This window comes from Tenebrio molitor, chromosome 5, assembly GCF_963966145.1.
Source record: "Tenebrio molitor chromosome 5, icTenMoli1.1, whole genome shotgun sequence".
In the NCBI taxonomy this organism is placed as follows: domain Eukaryota; kingdom Metazoa; phylum Arthropoda; class Insecta; order Coleoptera; family Tenebrionidae; genus Tenebrio; species Tenebrio molitor.
Genome location: NC_091050.1, coordinates 6,456,211 through 6,481,062, shown reverse-complemented (window position 1 = coordinate 6,481,062; position 24,852 = coordinate 6,456,211). Strand labels below are relative to the sequence as shown.

Genomic DNA, 24,852 nt, shown 5'->3' with positions numbered 1-24,852 from the left:
CCCAACGTGGGGCTCTCCTCCGACAAGGCGTCGGAGAGCCCAAATCCCCGACCGATGCCAACGTCCCGGATGGCAGCAGGAAGCCGTCCCGTCCGTCAACAAGAGCCAGACGTGAAGAAGAAGTCGTGGGTCAGCCCCTGTTCATCGTCGACCCAGTCAGCTGCCCATCGTGTCCAGGACTCGGCCGGATCGTCAAGCGAGTCGCCCGGAGGGAGAGGAGTCACACCTACACCACCAAGGAGCCAGAGGATGGTGAGTTGAACCCCAGGGCCCGTTCGACTCCGTCTCCGGTCAGGCCTTCAAGTCCGACGGCCAGCCCAGACAGTTCTCGGTGCTGGCGTGTCAAAGGTCGACCGTCGAGACACCTGGTTCCTCCACCACCAGCCTGCACGTCGGAAGAGGATCCGTGAGGACGCCGCCGTTCCCAGCCGTCGGTCGTCCCCGCTAGGACGTCACCCCGGGGCCGCTGAGTCCCCGAGCCACCACAGCCGCCACCGAGGGTCCCACGTCCGCCCCAAGGAGCTAACGGTTGGAGACCACAGCGCCCATGGACATCGACTCCGGCGTGCCAGAGACAGGTGTGTGTGCCCCCTTTTGTGCGCGTCCCCAACAACGGTTTTGTGCGTGTTTCGCGGAACGTGTCATTTTCCGAGTGGCGATGCCGTCCGGGCCGTGCGACAGCCCCTCAACTAGTGCACCGAGGCGACGACCGGGGGCCCGATAATGAGCAACTCTGTCGCTGCGCTTCCCGCATCCTCGCCCAAACGCCATCGAGGAGGTCGTCCACCAGGCCAGTTCCGGCTTCCCGGGATTCAGAGGGACCCGCTGAGAAGTCGGACCCCTGCAGCTCGTGACAGGCTCCACCACCATCGAAGACGGCGCACCGCGAAGCCCACAATGTCCCGGACCTACAGGTCATAGTGTTCGGCGACACCGAGACGCGCTCGGCACCACCATCTTGTGCCATTTTTTAATTTTAGTTGTATTTTTAAATCTTTTTTTTTCATTTTTCTGTCTTTTTTTTTCGTGTCGTTTTATGTGTCCTTTTTTGTGTTATTTGAATAAAGAAAAAAGGTGAGGGCTGAAGCCGGCGTCAACGATTATGAAAGTTGGGCCTCCGGAGGGGGAGAGTGTGTTACCCGTGGGCTGTTTGGGTGGTCCAAAACCACCCCCGCTCGTTCTTTTGTCGCGTTTGGTCCCAACTTTCTAAAAATAGTCGACGCCGGCCGGAAACGGCACGGCCACTGGCGACTTCTCTACCTGCTCCAAGAGGAGAAGGTTGTTTTTTTTTCCGTGCTCCTCTCCTTCTGCACAAAGGGCCTGACGGTCCGGGTAAACCGGCTGGATTGCGAAACGGCTATCTTCTTCGACGGGGTGCATTTGCTACCCCGGCGTTAAAACGGCATCGGTCAACAAATCTCGACACCGGCCCCGAAGATGGACTCGACAGTTCGACCGCTCCAGAGGGCCGGTGGTAACAATATCAATGTCACAAAAAATAAATACTTCACTCTGCTGACGCTATGCGTGCTAGCTTTGGAACAATACTGGGTGCCCTGACTGCAACTGCATCTGTAAGTGATGTTGTAATCAATTTCCGCTAGATTGCGCTAACCATTCTGTCGTCATTGAGAGGGATCATTTCACCTGATAGGATCATTTTACCCCTCTCTCCCCTATAAATAATGTTTAACTGAAATAATGGTCACAAATATTAAAACTCGTGTTACAACATTTCACTATTTAGACCCCCGGGAAAGGTTTAATTTATATTTTTTGTTGGGTAAGTGAGACGTTTTAATAATTTTTTTTGTTATTGTTATAAAACTAAGGTACTTTTTTGTATTTTGTATAAGTCTGTAATATAATTTCATTATTCGAAATGAAAACGATCTTTGTTGCCTTGTGTATATAAATACATTGTAATATGTACCTATGTATTATTATCAAAGAAAAAATGTTCTAGAATATTATTAAAGTACCAACATAACATAATATTTTTTTATAAATATGTAGGTACATATTTATCGCATTGTTGACAGTTTTATGTAACATATTGACATAATCTCTTAAAGTTGGATTAATATGATAAGAAGGTTTAAAAAGTTGACTGTTTGGTGTCTGCCCTATTTATTATAACATTTAATTTTTTTGTATTATTATTATTATTTGTTTAAATTTGTTTAATTAAGTAGAATTACGCATGTTAATTCTATAGAATATATAATAAATTGAACAGCTGGAAATAATAAAAGTTACTGTTAAAGAAAACACAATGTATTAATAAAAATTACACCAACAAAATAAATAATCGGTTACACTAAATGCGTCAACAGGAAGGTACAATTATTTATAATTAGTTTACATTTGTACAATGTGAATATATGAAAGAATAAATAACAACTATGTAGGAGGAGGCAATTTAAAATGATCAACAACTGAGAGTAATTATTAGTCATACTCGTTGATGTAAATAAGGTACTTCACGAAAACAACTTCATACGGGCAATAATTCAACAAGTAACTTATATTTAGGTAAATTTACCTAAAGCTTTAAATCTTTTATAAAATATATTTTAAGCTTTTAACATAATCTTAAAATTTAACCTTTGGTATTTTAGTTTGCAATAAAAAAAAATACTTATCTAGAATACATTTTTTTCAAATGTTATGTATAGCATAACAATAAACTTACAACCAGCAAAAACAAAGTACCCAGTGACATTCTGACACTCTCACTTCCGTTCCAACACACTTTTTTAATTGCGTTAGTATTCAAACCTTTCCTGTTTAACAAGCTGTGTACACTGTGTATATCAGCCTTGTCGAGTTTGTTTTGTCGGCTTAAAAGAACAGTGTACAACTGTCTTTGAGGCAACTGATGACAGAACGTCAGTACCAAATGGTTGCCGACGGCCTTAATAATTTGTATAGTTCCAGCAAAATGGCTGAATGCCGGTTCCAACTCAGATCCTGCGAACATTTCTTTTATTTTTTAAATTAAATAAATAATACGAACGTGATTTACCATTTTGAGGACCGGAACTTATCCAAAAACCCGGTCTGCTCGTGTTGTACCTTAAATGGTACTCAGTACCGCTTCCATTTTCGTCCCACCAAATCCGAAGTCGCTTTTCAGAAAATTGATAATCTTTTCCGTTGAAATTGCGAGTGCCGTACCGCCTGGTGTTATAATTTTTATTGTGCGGGTATTGCGTTGGTCGTCCGTACTGGTCGTACTCGTAGTTGTTCCTCTCGTTGGGTCTAGTGTTTGGAGGACGCCTCTCTCCGTAGTTGTAACGATAGTCGTAATTTTTGTAAAGGGGACTGTAAGTGGTGATGGGATAATCCTTGTCTTCAGATAAGTGAAGAATCGGACAAGACGTGCCTATACGGACGTAGTGCTCTTCAACGTCATGAGTCAAAATTTCTATTCCGTACCACATGCCCATAAGCTACGCCAAAAAGTGCCCAAAGTATGTTAGAACCAAAGAATATATCAAAATACAGACTGATTCACATAACTTTCCTAACGAAATTTAAATGCAACCAGTAATACGTTTTTCACTCATAACTTCATCCAAAAACATGAATAATTTAAAATTTAAAATACCTGTTCTATATTTACGTGTTGTTGAGGGTTCATGTCCGAGCAGAAATAAAAAGATGAAACATCTGCTAAACAAGCACTGGTTAAGAAAGAGAAAAGACACCAGAAAGACCACATATTTGAGACGAACAAAAATTAACTTGTGCACATACACACATTTAAACGGACAATTCTTAGTTGACTGATTTTAATGTAAAAATTGGACGACTCTTGACCCATGAGTGGGGAAGAATTACGTGTCTTCCTTAATCTAATCAAAGACAATTATCATTTATATGCTAATGGGCTTTTACAAAATGAAAATAATCAATTTAGGAAAATGTGGGTCAGGTAGGATTTTGATTAAACATCTGATAATCTTTAGGGATTAATCTGAATTTTCTTACATTAAAATTAAATATGTAAATATTATACCGTAACAAGTTTTGTCATGTGGTAGATAATGAAGATAAACACAAATAAGTATTTTTATCTTCTGGGCTACTTGATTTTTGTATTTTTACTTTTTGTTTGAAAGATTGTTACATTTTTTATTTTCCTTTATTTCAGTGAGACAATAATTTACATTGCGAAAAGCAAGATTAAGAGCTTGGGGTTTAAAATTATTATTTTTTATAAAGTTTGTTTTTTAAACAAAAACTATGCCACTGCCATTGAGGCTAAATGTCATTCGACTGATAAAATAAGAATGCTATAAAATACTGATAACTTTTTACCCATGTTTTAAAAATTAATCACTTGTGATTAAATTAGATTTCAGTTAGTGTTTGTCTTGTGTACGGATGTTATGTTAAAGAAAATTGTTCGAATATCTGTTTGCGATTGTCGTTTAATTTCTACGTAATTTACGTCATAAAATTTTTATTTTACTAATATAAATTGTAGCTGTTATCGTCGATTGAGTAGTAGTTTTTAAAATTTTTGTTTGGATCGCGTGTACTTACCATCAACCAGAGCGATGGGTAAGAATTTTTATAATTGTAATAAATTAAATTATTTCAAAGATGCTACATAATGTCATTTCTGGACTATTTCATGTTATTGGTTGCATTAAAGGTTATCTCCATTTTTGAACAGACATGTTTACTCAAAAACAAGCTAAAAAACTTTTTCCAACTAAGTAATAAAAACTTTGTGTTGCTGGAAACATCTCTAAATAGTAAATTATTAAAAAAGAATCTTTTTTTTCGGAATATATAAAAGGTTATTTTTATTTTTTAGACATGCGTGAAGAATATGTTGTAGTTTGAAGAAAACAGATCAATACTATTCTCTAGTCTAGTTTAAGACAGAGATAACTTATAGTTCTGTCTAGTCGAAGACTTGATCACGTTAAATCTGGTGTTTTACGTAGGTATTGTAGAAACAGACTTTTTATTAACTAAATAAATATTTTTGTTATTGTAACATCTAAATAAAAAAAAATATATTCACAATCGGTTAGTAACGTACAGCTTTTCGAACCCCTTTTAAAGGTTGGAAAGTGAGCGATTCCACGCCTGCACTTCGACCGGCCAGAAATAGTAAAAAAAGAGTCAGTAACGAGACGTAATTGGTCAGAAAGAAATCATTTCCAACCTCTGGGGGCGTTTACTATTGCACCAGTCGCGAAAATCTCTGTACTTTTTTTTGGTATTGTACCGTTATCGTACCTACCTAATTTGCTTTTGCAGGTAAAAGATTGAGTGTTATTTTTTGTCCGGATTCCCGCAATTCTGGAGGGGGGTACAACACTCTATTTCATTATATTTAGCACATTTTGTTTGTTAAAAAATCTGAGCAAATGTCAATTTGGTGCTTTTATACTATTTGGGCAAATACTACACTTATTCTATTGAAAACTATGCGATATGTTTACCAAAGGATATAATCGTGATAACAGTAGGTATAAAGTAAATGATGATTTGTTTCTTGAATTATTGTAGTGTTAATGTACGTAAATTCTTGTATAAAATTTCATTTGCGTTTCTTAAGTGTATAATTTATAATCTTTTTTTGAGCTTTATTCTCACATTAGGTACTCTTGGTCATGTATAATATTGAAATTATATTATGTCTGTTTTTGTAAAACACATTTGTGATGAACCTAAATAAAAGTAGTACTTATTAAAGTTAATTTAATTCAAAAAATTAATAAAATTAACGTTTAAAACATTTATAAACTATGTGCCTCATACATATTATGTAAATGAGACTGAGAGGTGTAGGTTTGGTTGCCTAACCAATAAGGTTTTAAACTCTTGCAGTAGTTATTGGAAGATAACCTTCGAAAATTACGTCACGACTCCCCGCTGTCAACAAAACAAAACACGTCATTCCTTACTAATCCGTAATACCGCACCCGGTTTCTCTCCTAACACACTTCCAATATTTCGTAAAAATAAAATCTCGATTAAAAATAACTTGTCTGCGATACTTAAGCCAGTGCATGTGTGTTGGATGTCAGTAACCACTCAACTTGGTTTTATGGTAAGGTCTAAACGCTATATCGACAGAATCCACCAATCACGATCCAGTCGAACTGGATCTTACTCAGTTAGCTCAGCTTTATTCGTTAAACCGTTGAATAAGAATAAGGATTCTCATTCGATTGTGAAATACTTGCATAAAAAGGAGGTTCATTTCTATGGTACATTACTTAACAAAAGCAGTTCAGTTACTGTAAAACTATTTTTACTGTTACTTATGTTGTTTTTTAATGTTTTTTTTTCTCTTTACAGCTATATTTTGTGTAATCTTGGCTGCATTACTGTCCCCATCAACAATGGCAGAAAACACGGCAGAACTGCAGGTCCTACAAGGGAACAGTGCCTTCACCAACAACTTGTACAAGGTTCTGGCCGAGAAAGAGGGAAATGTGTTCTTTTCTCCAATTAGCGTCCATGTTGTTCTTTCTATGGCCTATCAAGGAGCTCTGGACACAACTGCTGAAAAATTCGCCAACACATTGCACGTACCCAAAGCAAAAGCAGCTGCAGAGGGTTACAACGAAATAATGAAACGCCTTAATTCCGTTACAAATGTAACTTTACTGATGGCTAATAAAGTTTTCTTGATGGAAGGCTTCCAATTATTGAGTGATTTTGAAAATGCAGTCACCAAACACTTCTTGTCTGAAGTGCAGCTGGTTGATTTTAAAAAAAATGAAGAAGCAGCTAAAACAATCAACAGTTGGGTTGAAGTACAAACTCGCGAGAAAATCAAAGATTTGATCCAGAAAGACGATCTGGATGGTTCGACCCGTTTGGTTCTTGTAAACGCCATCTATTTCAAAGGCGATTGGAAGCACAAGTTTGATAAAGAGAGAACTAAGACAGAGCCCTTTTATTTGAACGATAAAGATACAATTGATGTTCAAATGATGCATATTAAAAAGAAGTTTAATTATAAAAACGACAGCGAGTTGCAGGCGCAAGTCATTGAACTACCTTACACCAATGAAGATTTGAGTATGTTCATTATTTTGCCCAATGAAAAGAATGGAATTGGTAACTTGGAAAAGAAATTGGCTACAATGAATCTTACTGATATCTCTAAGAATATGTGGTCTACTGAAGTCAACCTTGCTTTGCCTAAATTCAAAATTGAACAAACAATTGATTTAAAAGATGCTTTAACTAAGGTACTTATGAATTTTTTTTTTTAATAAAATTGATCAACATTCATTATTAATATGTTAAAGATTAAATTAACCATATCCTAAATTGCATATTGTTGTAGCTGGGTCTTGGTGAAATATTTGATGAAAGAAAAGCTAATTTTGGAGGCATGATTCAAGTGGGCTCTGGAAATTTATACGTCAGTAAAGTTGTTCAAAAAGCTTTCATCGAAGTAAACGAAGAAGGTGCTGAAGCCGCTGCAGCTACTGGTAAGTTCATTATTTATGTAGGTACTCTTGCATGCTGGGTTTTTATGTGCTTTTTATCTTGTTGTTACGGGTGTTCATGTTAGGATGACAAGTTCACTAAGTATCGCCGGGGAATTTTACGCTGATCACTCTTTTGTACATTTTTTTTTTCTCAAAAATTCAAAACTTACACCTGACCACAAAATCGCGGGTACATAAATTATTTTATGGAAAAATAAATTCTCCATTGTCAGTAGCGAATTATGTCGCCATATACGTATGTAAGGAAGGTACCTGGCCTGGGCCTGGGCCTGGCTACCTTGAGTTTTAACATCAATTTTTTTGCACTGTTTAAAATTTGAGGTTACCAATTCCTTTTTATTTAGTAGTGTAGGTAACACATTATGGGTACAAAAAAAAACAATGTGTAAATAGAATTGAACTTAAATAATTCATTTTTAAAAACTGGGAAAGTGGCCACCTTAACGATATGAATTAAACGCATACGTAAAATCTACAAATGACACTTCCTTTGGACTGATATTAGCGAACTGGCGTGAGCGCGGGGCGGGCCACTCTATCACAAACACATCGTAACAGGTACACTTAATTAAATGTTGTCATCCCACTAGTATTTTTTTTTAAAGAAAGGGGTGTGGTCATATATTCCGGCTGGCCCAGTTACCTTATTCTTATTATGATGAATCTCGATTGTTTATAAATAGTCCTTGAACTTGAAATAATCTAATTCGATAATTCTAATTTGAGGCCGAATTTATTTTAATGAGTCACCATTTTTGCGGGCAGATAATGATAAATAATTTTCTTCTGTATGTCCAGCTACCATAACATCGTTTGGATTCAGCTTAGTAATACTACCGGAAATCACAGCGGATCATCCGTTTATTTACATAATTTCTGCCAAAACCAGTTATAATCCAATTTTCATGGGTCGAATGTCGTATCCGAATCCGACTGTTGCTCGTTGAAATTAAATGTTAAACCAACAAAACTAACGAACTGTTAAGAATATTTTATTTTGGCATTCAGAATTTTACATAGTAAAGTATTTTTGTAAGTGAGGTGGTTTATTTTCTTTTGTGGTGGATTTATTTATTTTTTTAGTTTATTTTATTAGTTTTTATTGATTTGCACATTTATAAGCATTGTCAATGTCAATTTCTTTTCTATTACGATTATATTAACCAATAATGACTTAAAGACGTTCAAAGTAAAAATTAATTATTAATTGTGCACTATATTTTCTTTGTTTCTCTGTATCTGGCTGGCTACAATTTAAAAATGTTAATGTTAAAACTTTAAATGTTAAAAACTAAAATCAGAAGTGTTTATTTTACGATAACATTGTGTACACAACATCAAGTTTAACTAAATTTACGTATAATGTAATCTCAAATTACCAAAAGAATTACTTTTTCTTAATTTACTAACATTTAGCCAACATATTCTTAAATCTATCTGGAAGTATTGATTGAAATTTTTTTGACAGCCTTACATGTAGCCTTCGAGTGTGCAATATCATGGGATCCTGAAATTGAAATAATTGCAAATCATCCATTTATTTTCATTCTTGCACAGAAATTAGACCATATTCTCTTCACTGGACGAATTTCTAATGTAAATTCACTTCAATGACTTTATCATTCAATCCTAATGTAAAACAGTATTTCTGATTATGTGGTGTCTTTATTTTAATTATGTTTTTTGTCTTTTGATATGTACCTACTTAATAAAAGTTTGAAATGTGCTGAAGAAATATTTATTATTATTGAAAAGAAATTAATGCCTACACCAAAATCCAATCCTCTTTAGACATTTTAGATAATATACTTAGCATAAACATAACCGACATAACCAAAAAAAATTTAATGTCATGTCAAGTTAAAACATCCAATCAGTGCCAATTACGAGACAAAAAAAAAACACCAATATTTTCAATTGTTTCATTGCCGACAGACTCAGTCATTGTTGATCACGCGTCAAAGCTGACAATCGGAAATGCGTGATTACAGTGGTACCAAAATCATTCAAATTTTCATTGTTATACCAATAGATTCAGTCATTCTTGATCACGCTGGATATCTACTTGAACATTTAGTAATTCGTTCTAGATCAATCAAAGGGGACCATCCTGGTATTTTATCTGCTATGTTCTGCTGCACTATGTTCGTCCTCAGCTGATACTAATTTTGGCGAAATTTGCATGTCTATGTTTTTTATTCCTATCTGTTAATATGCATTGTAAGCATTTAAAATTATTATTGCAATAGAATCAAAATATAGCATCTGACCGTATTACATTTATTATTAAACGGGTCAAGTAGAAGATCACCTACATATTTTTATCTTCAATCAGAAGGTGATTAAGTGTAACATGTAAACTGTAACTACATTCTTAAAAAATTGTTCGACAACAGGAGACTTGTCTTCTGTGGAACCATGGAAACTTGACAATTTATTAGATTCCTATTTATACGTACCTACATCTTCAATCCAAACGGAAAATTACTGTGGATGTATTTTCTCCAAGTTTTCAACGTGTAATAATAATTTTAAAACTCAATGCATATACTTATTATTACTTTTCTTTTTACTGGGTTATTATAAGTTGCTCATTTTTAAATATAGGCATGGTGATGATGATGCGCTGTAGTTTAGTAGGCCCTCCTCCAACTGTTTTTAAGGCCGACCATCCCTTTATCTATATCTTGGCCGAGAAAAAGGACACTCAACTTTTCACCGGTCGTCTTTCAAAACCTAATACTGCATAAAAATGTATCGTAAAACATGTCATTCTAATTTTTTAATATTGTATTTTTAAAACTAGAGTATTATTTTTCATTAAATTCAAACAATGTACAATTTGATTTATTTAAAATAAAAAAAATAAAAGCAACGGAGGTAAAATGATTTTCAGTTCTAATCTTAATGCTAATGCCAACTTATCATAATTTGTAAGGCAATAATCTTCAAATAAATTACCTACATACCTACAGTCGCTGACAAAAAAAAAGTAGGACAATGTTTTTTCGCTAATGTAAATTTGCTTGCCCTTTCAATGGTTACTATGAAAATATTTATTTATTTATTTATTGTAGTAACCCCGCTTTACTCAACTCAATTTTGGCTAAATTTCTTAATAAGACTTGTCCTACTTTTTTTTGTCCGCGACTGTATATCTAAAGTATTTAACGAAAATTTTAAGTTAAAAAAAGTATAATTTATGTGTCAATTTCTACGTCTAAAATCAATCAGAACGTTCCAAATATTAGCATTTGAAGAACTAAACAGTTTTATTTACCACTGAGATCTTCAAAATTTAGCAACAAAAAGGTTCAGATTTTTAAAATTACTAGATTTGTTCTTATTTTGTAAAAATTAAATAGCAAAATGGTTGTAAGAACCACTGAATATTCTCTGTATAGCTATGGTTCTTGTGCCAGAAAAATATTTCAGTTTGTCATTGCCAATCATCCATTTATCTTCTTATTAACTGAAAAATCGACAGCAACAAAAAATGTTCTCTTAATTTTTAAAAATTTAAAGGGGAAATAATATTGACTACTAAATAGTTTCATAAAAATTTACCTTCGACACGAAAACAGGAACTTAAAATTAATGAACTCTTTTTCTACAGGTGATGTGAGAGTAGCTTGCTGCGCAAGAATTGATTTTAACCCTAATTTCTTCATTGCGGATCATCCATTTATTTTCTTATTAGTGACAAAATCACCAGGGACGAGAAATTTTCTCTTTGTTGGAAAAATAAACAAACCTTCAAGTCATTGAGTAAAACTGGTCTACACCTTTTCCAACACATCGTCTTAATTGATTAAAATGATTTTTCGATTATGCTTCTCTGTAGACAATAAAATAATAGGTATAGGTACATAATTTGAAAATTGTAGTGTGAAAATTCTTCTTCTAAAGAAAGTTATACATTATGCAATGACATTTTTTTCGGTAGGTAGTTTTAAGTACGTAAAGTTCTAAATGAGAATACATTCCAAAATTCACCTAGTTCGGAGAAAATCCAAACTTCAGTGCTTTCTTAAATATTGTGACTAGACTATATCTAGTTTTAAATCAGGTAAGTCATTGAGTTAAAAAAATAATCTATACGTTTCCAACAAACATTTCTTTTTAATACTTACATTGACTAAAATACTCGCACTGTTTTTGGTACTATGGATATTTACTATGGACAATAAACAGATGTAAAGAATATATTATAAAAGTTATATTTTTTAACTTTTACTGAACTAATGTTTAATTGTTTAGTAAAATATTTAAGGTAATACCAATGAATACAACATTTTAGAAAAAATCTGTACAACTAAAATCAAATTCGTAGATTTTTTATTTACATAGAAAAACATTTGATTTGTTTTTTATATGTAGGTAAACTAATGCGTTTTAACTAAAGAGAAGTTAACGATTGAGTTTCTGACCTTCGGTATTGAATTAGGATAAATACTTACATTAAGCAATTATGTAATCAAGAAAACAAACCTCGCTTTTGCCATTTTGTTAATAATTTTAAAATATATATGTACTTAGTAGTAGCATGAAAATTCAGACAGACAAAATAGGCTTTTGTTAAAAAATTACCTCTATCTAACTTCGTTGATGTTACTTTTTCACCAAATCGTTATAGAAATTATCCATATTTTTGTCTTTAGCGGTTTCACTTTTACGTAATAAAAGTAGACCATCCCTTCCGTAGTTCAAATTGTGCATAACAGCAACGATTAAAAAACAGTTTTATTCAAAGGCCGTAACTGTAAACCCTTGGAATAATTTTGTGTCTTACATTTACATTTGTACTGTAATTTTTTTAGACTGACCCATAATTGTGTAATTGCTTAAATAAAATGTAATGCAAAATTGATGTTGTTTTTTGCCAAACGTAAACCTACCCAACCGCTAACAATAAGCCCTGAAAACAATATAAATTAAATAAATAGGAACACTCATTACAATACAAAGTTGATTCTTGTCTTGAAATGTTATTCGAATGGAAAGTTTTACACAAATTGAATTCATGATACTACTTTTTTACATTTTACTAGAAAAATTAAACAACACCTACTGCCATGATTAGTTAATCATTATCCTTATTTAGATAAGTACTTTCTATTCTAACTGTCAAGTTTGTAAGTAAATATAGAAATAATAACAGATAGAACCGTAGAAAATCAGAACATGAAACTTGAAAATTTCTGTCGATCCATTATCCGTTTATTTAATAAACCTTATGTTGTTTGTGTGTTGCTTAACTACTTTAATCGAATAATAATTAGTAGTGTCAGGTGGTACAGGTGGTGGGGACACTGTTTTTTTATTATTGTAAAAATATTTAAAAGCAGGTTCAAGAACATTGAAATGGTACAACTGTCAAGAGTCATATTCAAAACTTGCAAGTTCCTAAAAAAGTCACAGACCATTCTTTTGTATTTATTTTAAAAACAAAAGAAGAAATTATTGTTGCGAGCAGACTATAAACGATAAAAAAATGTAAGATATTACCTATTTTCTGTCAAAGAAAATTTAATTCTGTTACATATACCTAATTTAAAAACCACTTGAGAAACATAAAACTCTAAAATTTCGTATTCCATAAATTGTGAATAGTGGGGAATGTTTATTTTTCTTTCCAATTTATCTCTCTACGAAACGATTTCACCCCTTTTTACGTAATTGTTTTTTAATCTGCTTTGTTGATATTCTACAATAACAATCATGAAACGATTGATTTTAGGAGCACTGAAATATGCAATAGCAAATATATGTGACTCTTAAGTTTTTCTTTGTAGGAATGGTAATGATGGCGTATTCTTACATGCCACCCACCAATTTTAAGGCAGATCATCCTTTTGTTATTTTACTAAAGACAAGGAAGGAAATTTTATTCATGGGCAGAAAAGCATCACCTTAAAAACTATTTATTGGACCTGCATTGCCTTCTATCTATGTGTATAAATTTTACATATAAGTAATAAAATTATCCATTGTACACACACAAATTGACTTACCCATCCACTAGTACAAGATAATATGAAAATGTGAATCAAAATTATTTTTTTCTACTTCATTTTTGACAGTCATTTATATTGTACCAAAGATCTGTATTTTTAGGTACTGTTGTTTTGTTATTTTGATTTTTGTTAAATTAACAATAAACAAAGCAAATCCAAAAGAAGTTAATTTGAAACAGTTGGAACGAAATATGAAGATTAGGTATTAGAAGTTTGGTTTATTGTTTTCAATTACATATTTTAACTGTTGAAAATTTTACACCAATATTCCGTTCTTTATCAGTTACCTACTAGAAAATTTTGATTTTCTAGGAATTATCATAAAGAAAAAATGTAAACGTCTGGGAACCAATGTCATACTCGTAGCAGATCATCCATTCATGATATTAGTCGGCGAATCGAGAGCTACCTACTTTACAACTTTATTTTACGGCAAAGTTAACAAACCAGAATCTGGAAGTTCGTGAATTGCTCCTCCTGCACTCCCAATAGAAGTTCCCACTCTCAGTATGAAAAGGGTTGACGATGTTTAACGAAAAATCAGTAAAAATAGCTTTCATGTAGGTACCTATAACAACGGACCAGTAACTGTTTTTAACTACTAAGTACTTTTAATTGTGACAGAAAAAAAAACAACAAACCCAAAGTGTGTGTCAAAGTTGTATTGAATGTTGATCAATAATTCAGCAAAACAATAATTATTCTTATAAATGTTTTTCTCTGTTTCCAGATATGGCATTTTACCAAAATTCCTTTAGTTTTCCAATATATTTCCAAGCATATTATCCTTTTGTTATGTTATTAAAATCAAAGAAAGAAACTGTATTCATGGGAAGAATAGCATCATTATAAAACATTATCCAGGGGCCTCTACGAAAATTTGATTTGTCTCTATTGTTCCTGTAAGCTGTATGTTGTTCTTTATAAATAGATACGATAATATTGTAATACACTTTAATTTCTTGTTGTAAACTTATAATAAGGTTAATTAAGTAAATAAAATAAATTATGTAAATAAAAAACATGAATTTAACACTTATTATAATTACTCGTATATTTGAAATGTTTATCTTATTATATTAAGTCAATAAAGTGGGGCTACAACATCATACCTACCTATATAATGTTATTATATTCATAATGCTACCTACTGTCTCGCGGGCGCTGTTTTTGTTCTGGGCACTCTGCTCTCTCATTGGTCGACCAATGAACGGGCCCCGTTCGTGCCTTCCGATAAATAGGTGATGCCGGCCGAAATTCAGTCGGCCCACTTTCGTTCACGCTCCAAACCTGTTCGTTTCGTTCACTTCTCTCCTCTCCCTCTCAAAATAGACTGCGGCTCCGTAAAAGCGAGCAGAACAAAAAGACGATGCTTTTCTTCGAGACGATCTCCGGCCCTTTCCATGCCGGCGTGGAGACGACATCGGTCCACAAATCGACACCGGCTCCGAAGATGGATTCGACAGTTCGACCGCTCCAGAGAGCCAGTGGTAACCACTACATACCAACTAATAATAATTTGACTAGTGATTAGGATTTATTTTTATTATTGGAAGAAATACAGTCGAATCTTAAGCAACCAGAAAAAAAATTCGCAAGATGCCTGACATCACCCGTTAAAAATTTTGAACAAACAACTTGAACTGAAGTAAAAGGACATGTTATACACAAATATGTAATGTGAATACGGTCCTGTGATTTATCGATGTCCGTCTGTCATTTTTAATACCTACGTCAACGTCAAACAAATGGCAAGAAATTTTCGTAAACTGTAATATTTCACACTAAAAACGATTTTATATGTCGTAAAATGGAAAAGTGATTGTAGATTTTCACAAACGACTGCTTTAGTGATAAATATCGTTGTAATTATGGAAATTTGCCGACCGATGTGCATGTTTGGTTGCCTAGCCGTTAAGAAGGTTTTTAGATTCTATTCAGCAGATAGGAATAATAGGATACTAGGGTAAGGATATGACCTTCATTCATCGAAAATGGCGTCACTGTTTGCCGCTGCCAACAAAACAAAACACGTCATTCGTTGGTAATCTGTGATACCGCACCCGGTGTTCCTCCGTATCGCACATTTTCAGTATTCCATAAAAATAAAATCTCGATTAAAAATAAGTTGGTCTGCGATACTTAAGCAAGTGCATGTATGTTGGATGTCAGTAACCACTCAACTTGGGTTTATGGTAAGATGTTATGAATGATAATTAAATATCAACATTAACTTCTCAAATTGTTTAATTTCTTGTTTTTCTTGTAAAGATAACACAGATTTATAGTTTAGCAATCAATCAATACTAAAATAATCACCAAAATAATGGTATAGGCCTAACACTATATCAACTGAGAATCCACCAATCACCATCCAGTCCAATTGGAACTTATTCAATTAATTTCATTCGTTAGACCGTTGCATTAGGAGGTATCTTCACTGTATTTCTTCCAATAATAAAAATAAATCCTAATCACTATTGTTATTATTACTTACACAGGGTGTTAGTAAATGGTTTGGAACAAATTTCAGGGTGAACTCCTTACGAAAAATGTGGCTTAAAACTTAAATAAAGTTTTTCGTTAAAGTGAGTAGTTTTCTCAAAAAATGAAATGTAGTCCACTGTTGGAGAATTTGGTAATTGTTCACTCTAACTACTTCTGGAATTTTGGCGTTTTTTCTGGCTAGACAGCCTCAGGGCGTCCTCCTAGATCGTTTCCCACCATTCAAACCTTGTGCAAATGCCTTTTTTTTCTCTCTTGTTGTGATTCAAGGTCACGCCAATGTCTTAGTACATATAACTAAAGGGTAAAGAAAATTCATTTGCACAAGGTTGGAATGGTGGGAAACGATCTAGGAGGACGCCCTGAGGCTGTCTAGCCAGAAAAAACGCGAAAATTCCAAAAGTAGTTAAAGTGAACAATGACCGAGAATTTCTCTAATTAGTTCATTTGTCTGCCTAAAATCGCTTTAGTTTTGAATTTAAAAAAATTCAACTTTCCACGTGTACATTTTTTCCTTAAACCATTATTAAATCGTAGTATTTCAAAAAAAAATACGGATATGCCAGAATACGTTTATTTTAATTTACTAACACCCTGTATTGTTTCTTAAACGAAAAAAGCGAGATAAAAAATTTTTCGGCCCAAAAGAAGCGCATTGAAAAAAGGAATCCAGCGGTGTAGAATTCATTGTCATAGTATGTTTAATAAGGGAGCTATGGCCGTTTAAATGTTTTTTCAAGGTGCAATTTCGATAGAAGGTAGGGTACGTGGTTTTTTCGAAAAAATTTTTTGTCGCCGATTCGAACGAAATTGCGGTGAGTTATTGTTTACGATGAGTGGAATTCAGGCATAGGGAAAGTTCCGGTCATAGACCCGATTTGTTGGTGTGGGAGCCAAAAATATGAGTTCTTTTGTTTTTTGTGAATTTCTCTTAAACGAAAAAAGCGAGGTAACATTTTTTCGGCCCAAAAGAAGCGCATTGAAAAAAGGAATCCAGCGGTGTAGAATTCATTGTTATAGTATGTTTAATAAGGGAGCTATGGCCGTTTACATGTTTTTTCGAGGTGCAATTTCGATAGAAGGTAGGGTACGTGGTTTTTTGGAAAAAAATTTTTGTCGCCGATTCGAACGAAATTGCGGTGAGTTATTGTTCACGATGAGTGGAATTCAGGCATAGGGAAAGTTCCGGTCATAGACCCGATTTGTTGGTGTGGGAGCCAAAAATATGAGTTTTTTTGTTTTTTGTGAATTTCTCTTAAACGAAAAAAGCGAGGTAAAATTTTTTCGGCCCAAAAGAAGCGCATTGAAAAAAGGAATCCAGCGGTGTATAATTCATTGTTATAGTATGTTTAATAAGGGAGCTATGGCCGTTTAAATGTTTTTTCGGGGTGCAATTCGATAGAAGAGGGGGGTACGTGGTTTTTTGGAAAAAAATTTTTGTCGCCGATTCGAACGAAATTGCGGTGAGTTATTGTTCACGATGAGTGGAATTCAGGCATAGGGAAAGTTCCGGTCATAGACCCGATTTGTTGGTGTGGGAGCCAAAAATATGAGTTTTTTTGTTTTTTGTGAATTTCTCTTAAACGAAAAAAGCGAAGTAAAATTTTTTCGGCTCAAATGAAGGGCATTGAAAAAAAGAATCCATCCGTGTAGAATTCATTGTCATAGTATGTTTAATAAGGGAGCTATGGCCGTTTAAATGTTTTTTTGGGGTGCAAATTCGATAGAAGGGGGGGTACGTGGTTTTTTGGAAAAAAAAATTTGAAAAAAAATTTTCTCGCCGATTCGAACGAAATTGCGGTGAGTTATTGTTTACGATGAGTGGAATTCAGGCATAGGGAAAGTTCCGGTCATAGACCCGATTTGTTGGTGTGGGAGCCAAAAATATGAGTTCTTTTGTTTTTTGTGAATTTCTCTTAAACGAAAAAAGCGAGGTAACATTTTTTCGGCCCAAAAGAAGCGCATTGAAAAAAGGAATCCAGCGGTGTAGAATTCATTGTTATAGTATGTTTAATAAGGGAGCTATGGCCGTTTACATGTTTTTTCGAGGTGCAATTTCGATAGAAGGTAGGGTACGTGTTTTTTTCGAAAAAAATTTTTTGTCGCCGATTCGAACGAAATTGCGGTGAGTTATTGTTTAGGATGAGTGGAATTCAGGCATAGGGAAAGTTCCGGTCATAGACCCGATTTGTTGGTGTGGGAGCCAAAAATATGAGTTTTTTTGTTTTTTGTGAATTTCTCTTAAACGAAAAAAGCGAGGTAAAATTTTTTCGGCCCAAAAGAAGCGCATTGAAAAAAGGAATCCAGCGGTGTAGAATTCATTGTTATAGTATGTTTAATAAGGGAGCTATGGCCGTTTAAATATTTTTTCGGGGTGCAATTCGATAGAAGAGGGGGGTACGTGGTTTTTTGGAAAAAAAATTTTGTCGCCGATTCGAACGAAATTGCGGTGAGTTATTGTTCACGATGAGTGGAATTCAGGCATAGGGAAAGTTCCGGTCATAGACCCGATTTGTTGGTGTGGGAGCCAAAAATATGAGTTTTTTTGTTTTTTGTGAATTTCTCTTAAACGAAAAAAGCGAAGTAAAATTTTTTCGGCTCAAATGAAGGGCATTGAAAAAAAGAATCCATCCGTGTAGAATTCATTGTCATAGTATGTTTAATAAGGGAGCTATGGCCGTTTAAATGTTTTTTTGGGGTGCAAATTCGATAGAAGAGGGGGGTACGTGGTTTTTTGGAAAAAAAAATTTGAAAAAAAATTTTCTCGCCGATTCGAACGAAATTGCGGTGAGTTATTGTTTACGATGAGTGGAATTCAGGCATAGGGAAAGTTCCGGTCATAGACCCGATTTGTTGGTGTGGGAGCCAAAAATATGAGTTCTTTTGTTTTTTGTGAATTTCTCTTAAACGAAAAAAGCGAGGTAACATTTTTTCGGCCCAAAAGAAGCGCATTGAAAAAAGGAATCCAGCGGTGTAGAATTCATTGTTATAGTATGTTTAATAAGGGAGCTATGGCCGTTTACATGTTTTTTCGAGGTGCAATTTCGATAGAAGGTAGGGTACGTGTTTTTTTCGAAAAAAATTTTTTGTCGCCGATTCGAACGAAATTGCGGTGAGTTATTGTTTAGGATGAGTGGAATTCAGGCATAGGGAAAGTTCCGGTCATAGACCCGATTTGTTGGTGTGGGAGCCAAAAATATGAGTTTTTTTGTTTTTTGTGAATTTCTCTTAAACGAAAAAAGCGAGGTAAAATTTTTTCGGCCCAAAAGAAGCGCATTGAAAAAAGGAATCCAGCGGTGTAGAATTCATTGTTATAGTATGTTTAATAAGGGAGCTATGGCCGTTTAAATATTTTTTCGGGGTGCAATTCGATAGAAGAGGGGGGTACGTGGTTTTTTGGAAAAAAAAATTTGTCGCCGATTCGAACGAAATTGCGGTGAGTTATTGTTCACGATGAGTGGAATTCAGGCATAGGGAAAGTTCCGGTCATAGACCCGATTTGTTGGTGTGGGAGCCAAAAATATGAGTTTTTTTGTTTTTTGTGAATTTCTCTTAAACGAAAAAAGCGAGGTAAAATTTTTTCGGCCCAAAAGAAGCGCATTGAAAAAAGGAATCCAGCGGTGTAGAATTCATTGTTATAGTATGTTTAATAAGGGAGCTATGGCCGTTTAAATATTTTTTCGGGGTGCAATTCGATAGAAGAGGGGGGTACGTGGTTTTTTGGAAAAAAAATTTTGTCGCCGATTCGAACGAAATTGCGGTGAGTTATTGTTCACGATGAGTGGAATTCAGGCATAGGGAAAGTTCCGGTCATAGACCCGATTTGTTGGTGTGGGAGCCAAAAATATGAGTTTTTTTGTTTTTTGTGAATTTCTCTTAAACGAAAAAAGCGAGGTAAAATTTTTTCGGCTCAAATGAAGGGCATTGAAAAAAGGAATCCATCCGTGTAGAATTCATTGTCATAGTATGTTTAATAAGGGAGCTATGGCCGTTTAAATGTTTTTTCTGGGTGCAAATTCGATAGAAGGGGGGGGTACGTGGTTTTTTCGAAAAAAAATTTTGTCGCCGATTCGAACGAAATTGCGGTGAGTTATTGCTTACGATGAGTGGAATTCACGCATTGGGAAAGTTTCGGTCATAGACCCGATTTGTTGGTGTGGGAGCCAAAAATATGAGTTTTTTTGTTTTTTGTGAATTTCTTTTAAACGAAAAAAGCGAGGTAAAATTTTTTCGGCTCAAATGAAGGGCATTGAAAAAAGGAATCCAGCCGTGTAGAATTCATTGTCATAGTATGTTTAATAAGGGAGCTATGGCCGTTTAAATGTTTTTTTGGGGTGCAAATTCGATAGAAGAGGGGGGTACGTGGTTTTTTGGAAAAAAAATTTTGTCGCCGATTCGAACGAAATTGCGGTGAGTTATTGTTCACGATGAGTGGAATTCAGGCATAGGGAAAGTTCCGGTCATAGACCCGATTTGTTGGTGTGGGAGCCAAAAATATGAGTTTTTTTTGTTTTTTGTGAATTTCTCTTAAACGAAAAAAGCGAAGTAAAATTTTTTCGGCTCAAATGAAGGGCATTGAAAAAAAGAATCCATCCGTGTAGAATTCATTGTCATAGTATGTTTAATAAGGGAGCTATGGCCGTTTAAATGTTTTTTCGGGGTGCAATTCGATAGAAGAGGGGGGTACGTGGTTTTTTGGAAAAAAAATTTTGTCGCCGATTCGAACGAAATTGCGGTGAGTTATTGTTCACGATGAGTGGAATTCAGGCATAGGGAAAGTTCCGGTCATAGACCCGATTTGTTGGTGTGGGAGCCAAAAATATGAGTTTTTTTGTTTTTTGTGAATTTCTCTTAAACGAAAAAAGCGAGGTAAAATTTTTTCGGCCCAAAAGAAGCGCATTGAAAAAAGGAATCCAGCGGTGTAGAATTCATTGTTATAGTATGTTTAATAAGGGAGCTATGGCCGTTTAAATGTTTTTTCTGGGTGCAAATTCGATAGAAGGGGGGGTACGTGGTTTTTTCGAAAAAAAATTTTGTCGCCGATTCGAACGAAATTGCGGTGAGTTATTGTTTACGATGAGTGGAATTCACGCATTGGGAAAGTTTCGGTCATAGACCCGATTTGTTGGTGTGGGAGCCAAAAATATGAGTTTTTTTGTTTTTTGTGAGTTTCTCTTAAACGAAAAAAGCGAAGTAAAATTTTTTCGGCCCAAAAGAAGCGCATTGAAAAAAGGAATCCAGCGGTGTAGAATTCATTGTTATAGTATGTTTAATAAGGGAGCTATGGCCGTTTACATGTTTTTTCGAGGTGCAATTTCGATAGAAGGTAGGGTACGTGGTTTTTTCGAGAAAAATTTTTGTCGCCGATTCGAACGAAATTGCGGTGAGTTATTGTTTAGGATGAGTGGAATTCAGGCATAGGGAAAGTTCCGGTCATAGACCCGATTTGTTGGTGTGGGAGCCAAAAATATGAGTTTTTTTGTTTTTTGTGAATTTCTCTTAAACGAAAAAAGCGAGGTAAAATTTTTTCGGCTCAAATGAAGGGCATTGAAAAAAGGAATCCATCCGTGTAGAATTCATTGTCATAGTATGTTTAATAAGGGAGCTATGGCCGTTTAAATTGTTTTTTCTGGGTGCAAATTCGATAGAAGGGGGGGTACGTGGTTTTTTCGAAAAAAATTTTTGTCGCCGATTCGAACGAAATTGCGGTGAGTTATTGTTTACGATGAGTGGAATTCACGCATTGGGAAAGTTTCGGTCATAGACCCGATTTGTTGGTGTGGGAGCCAAAAATATGAGTTTTTTTGTTTTTTGTGAATTTCTCTTAAACGAAAAAAGCGAGGTAAAATTTTTTCGGCTCAAATGAAGGGCATTGAAAAAAGGAATCCAGCCGTGTAGAATTCATTGTCATAGTATGTTTAATAAGGGAGCTATGGCCGTTTAAATGTTTTTTTGGGGTGCAAATTCGATAGACGTGGTTTTTTGGAAAAAAAATTTTCTCGCCGATTCGAACGAAATTGCGGTGAGTTATTGTTTACGATGAGTGGAATTCAGGCATAGGGAAAGTTCCGGTCATAGACCCGATTTGTTGGTGTGGGAGCCAAAAATATGAGTTTTTTTGTTTTTTGTGAATTTCTCTTAAACGAAAAAAGCGAGGTAAAATTTTTTCGGCCCAAAAGAAGCGCATTGAAAAAAGGAATCCAGCGGTGTAGAATTCATTGTTATAGTATGTTTAATAAGGGAGCTATGGCCGTTTAAATGTTTTTTCGGGGTGCAAATTCGATAGAAGAGGGGGGTACGTGGTTTTTTGGAAAAAGAATTTTGTCGCCGATTCGAACGAAATTGCGGTGAGTTATTGTTTACGATGAGTGGAATTCAGGCATAGGGAAAGTTCCGGTCATAGACCCGATTTGTTGGTGTGGGAGCCAAAAATATGAGTTTTTTTGTTTTTTGTGAATTTCTCTTAAACGAAAAAAGCGAAGTAAAATTTTTTCGGCCCAAAAGAAGCGCATTGAAAAAAGGAATCCAGCGGTGTAGAATTCATTGTTATAGTATGTTTAATAAGGGAGCAATGGCCGTTTAAATGTTTTTTCGGGGTGCAATTCGATAGAAGAGGGGGGTACGTGGTTTTTTGGAAAAAAAAATTTCTCGCCGATTCGAACGAAATTGCGGTGAGTTATTGTTTACGATGAGTGGAATTCAGGCATAGGGAAAGTTCCGGTCATAGACCCGATTTGTTGGTGTGGGAGCCAAAAATATGAGTTTTTTTGTTTTTTGTGAATTTCTCTTAAACGAAAAAAGCGAAGTAAAATTTTTTCGGCCCAAAAGAAGCGCATTGAAAAAAGGAATCCAGCGGTGTAGAATTCATTGTTATAGTATGTTTAATAAGGGAGCTATGGCCGTTTAAATGTTTTTTCGGGGTGCAATTCGATAGAAGAGGGGGGTACGTGGTTTTTTGGAAAAAAAATTTTGTCGCCGATTCGAACGAAATTGCGGTGAGTTATTGTTCACGATGAGTGGAATTCAGGCATAGGGAAAGTTCCGGTCATAGACCCGATTTGTTGGTGTGGGAGCCAAAAATATGAGTTTTTTTGAATTTTTTTGTTTTTTGTGAATTTCTCTTAATGTTCCCTTTTTTATATTTGTTTTTACAGTTATATTTTGTGTAATCCTGGCTGCATCACTGACTGCATCAACGATGGCAGAAAACACGGCAGAACTGCAGGTCCTACAAGGAAACAATGCCTTCACCAACAACTTGTACAAGGTTCTGGCCGAGAAAGAGGGAAATGTGTTCTTTTCTCCAATTAGCGTCCATGCTGTTCTTTCTATGGCCTATCAGGGAGCTCTGGACACAACTGCTGAAAAATTTGCCAACACACTGCAAATACCCAAAGCAAAGGCAGCTGCAGAGGGTTACAATGAAATAATGAAGCGCCTTAATTCTGTTACAAATGTAACTTTACTGATGGCTAATAAAGTTTTTTTGATGGAAGGCTTCCAATTATTGAGTGATTTTGAAAGTGCAGTCACCAAATACTTTTTGTCTGAAGTGCAGCTGGTCAATTTTGAAAAAAATGAAGAAGCAGCTAAAACGATCAACGGTTGGGTTGAAGTACAAACACGCGAGAAAATAAAAAATTTGATCCAGAAAGAAGCTCTAGACAGTTTGACCCGCATAGTTCTTGTAAACGCCATCTACTTCAAAGGCGATTGGAAGCACAAATTTGATAAAGAAACAACTAAGAAAGAACCCTTTTATTTGAACGATAAAGATACAATTGATGTTCAAATGATGCATATTAATAATGAGAAGTTTAATTATAAAAAGGACAGCGAGTTGCAGGCGCAAGTCATTGAACTACCTTATATCAATGAAGATTTGAGTATGTTCATTATTTTGCCCAATGAAAAGAATGGAATTGGTAACTTGGAAAAGAAATTGGCTACAATGAATCTTACTGATATCTCTAAGAATATGTGGTCTACTGAAGTCAACCTTGCTTTGCCTAAATTCAAAATTGAAGAAACTATAGATTTAGAAGATGCTTTAACTAAGGTATGTAATTTTTTTCAAAAATAGAATTTGATCTTAATTTTATGAAATCGTTTCAAAAATAGAATTGATCAACATTCATTACTAATATGTTAAAGATTAAATTAACTATATCCTAAATTGCATATTGTTGTAGCTGGGTCTTGGTGAAATATTTGATGAAAGTAAAGCTAATTTTAGAGGCATGATTCAAATAGGCTCTAACGAAAATTTATACGTCAGTAAAGTTATACAAAAAGCTTTCATCGAAGTAAACGAAGAAGGTGCTGAAGCTGCTGCATCTACTGGTAAGTTTATTATTTATGTACCTACTCTTGCATGCTGGGTTTTATGTGCTTTTTCTCTTGTTGTTACGGGTGTTCATGTTGACCACATAGTCTATTTTTTAATTATAATTTATTTAAATAATGTCTTAATCATGATAGCACCGTGGGATCGAAAGAAATAAGTCGGTAATACATAAATAAATAATGACTATCAGGGTTCAGTTAGGAGCCCTCATTTAATTATTACTGTTGTCAAAGAAACATATTAAGTCCTCTACAAATACAGTATTTTTAAATTAGCCCTAACAACTGTACCTTAACAGTCATCGATTATCTAAAGAGCGATCAAATTAATTTTTAATCGAGTTATCTATGAATCTGAAACCGTATGTCGTTACTTGAACTCCATTCTACAATAATCACAGCGCGAAACACAGGTTAGATTTCGACATATCAATCGCAAAGACATACGGATTCAAATCAAGGGATGACTCGATTACAAATTAATT

At 35.0% G+C, this 24,852-nt stretch overlaps 2 protein-coding genes across 12 annotated transcripts in view; one reads left to right on the top strand and one right to left on the bottom strand.

Annotated features, from left to right (window-relative positions):
• The window catches only part of LOC138131667 (uncharacterized), a 38,847-nt gene that overhangs the window by 8,794 nt on the left and 5,201 nt on the right, over positions 1–24,852 (top strand). For 3 of the 11 annotated variants that reach the window (XM_069048821.1, XM_069048818.1, XM_069048817.1), the window contains exons 1-5: positions 1,519–1,783; positions 6,331–7,232; positions 7,331–7,478; positions 23,176–24,080; positions 24,214–24,364. In XM_069048821.1, coding sequence (XP_068904922.1) covers positions 1,702–1,783; positions 6,331–7,232; positions 7,331–7,478; positions 23,176–24,080; positions 24,214–24,364 — 2,188 coding nt within the window. In that variant the 5' untranslated portion in view covers positions 1,519–1,701. The other 8 variants (XM_069048816.1, XM_069048815.1, XM_069048819.1 and 5 more) reach the window with 7 other exon arrangements.
• On the bottom strand, positions 2,262–3,810 carry LOC138131689 (uncharacterized). The gene is made up of 3 exons (XM_069048857.1): positions 3,614–3,810; positions 3,029–3,455; positions 2,262–2,973 (listed from the first exon to the last, which is right to left on the bottom strand). Exons 1-3 carry the CDS (start codon positions 3,725–3,727, stop codon positions 2,669–2,671), a joined length of 846 nt encoding a protein of 281 aa, XP_068904958.1. The 5' UTR covers positions 3,728–3,810; the 3' UTR covers positions 2,262–2,668.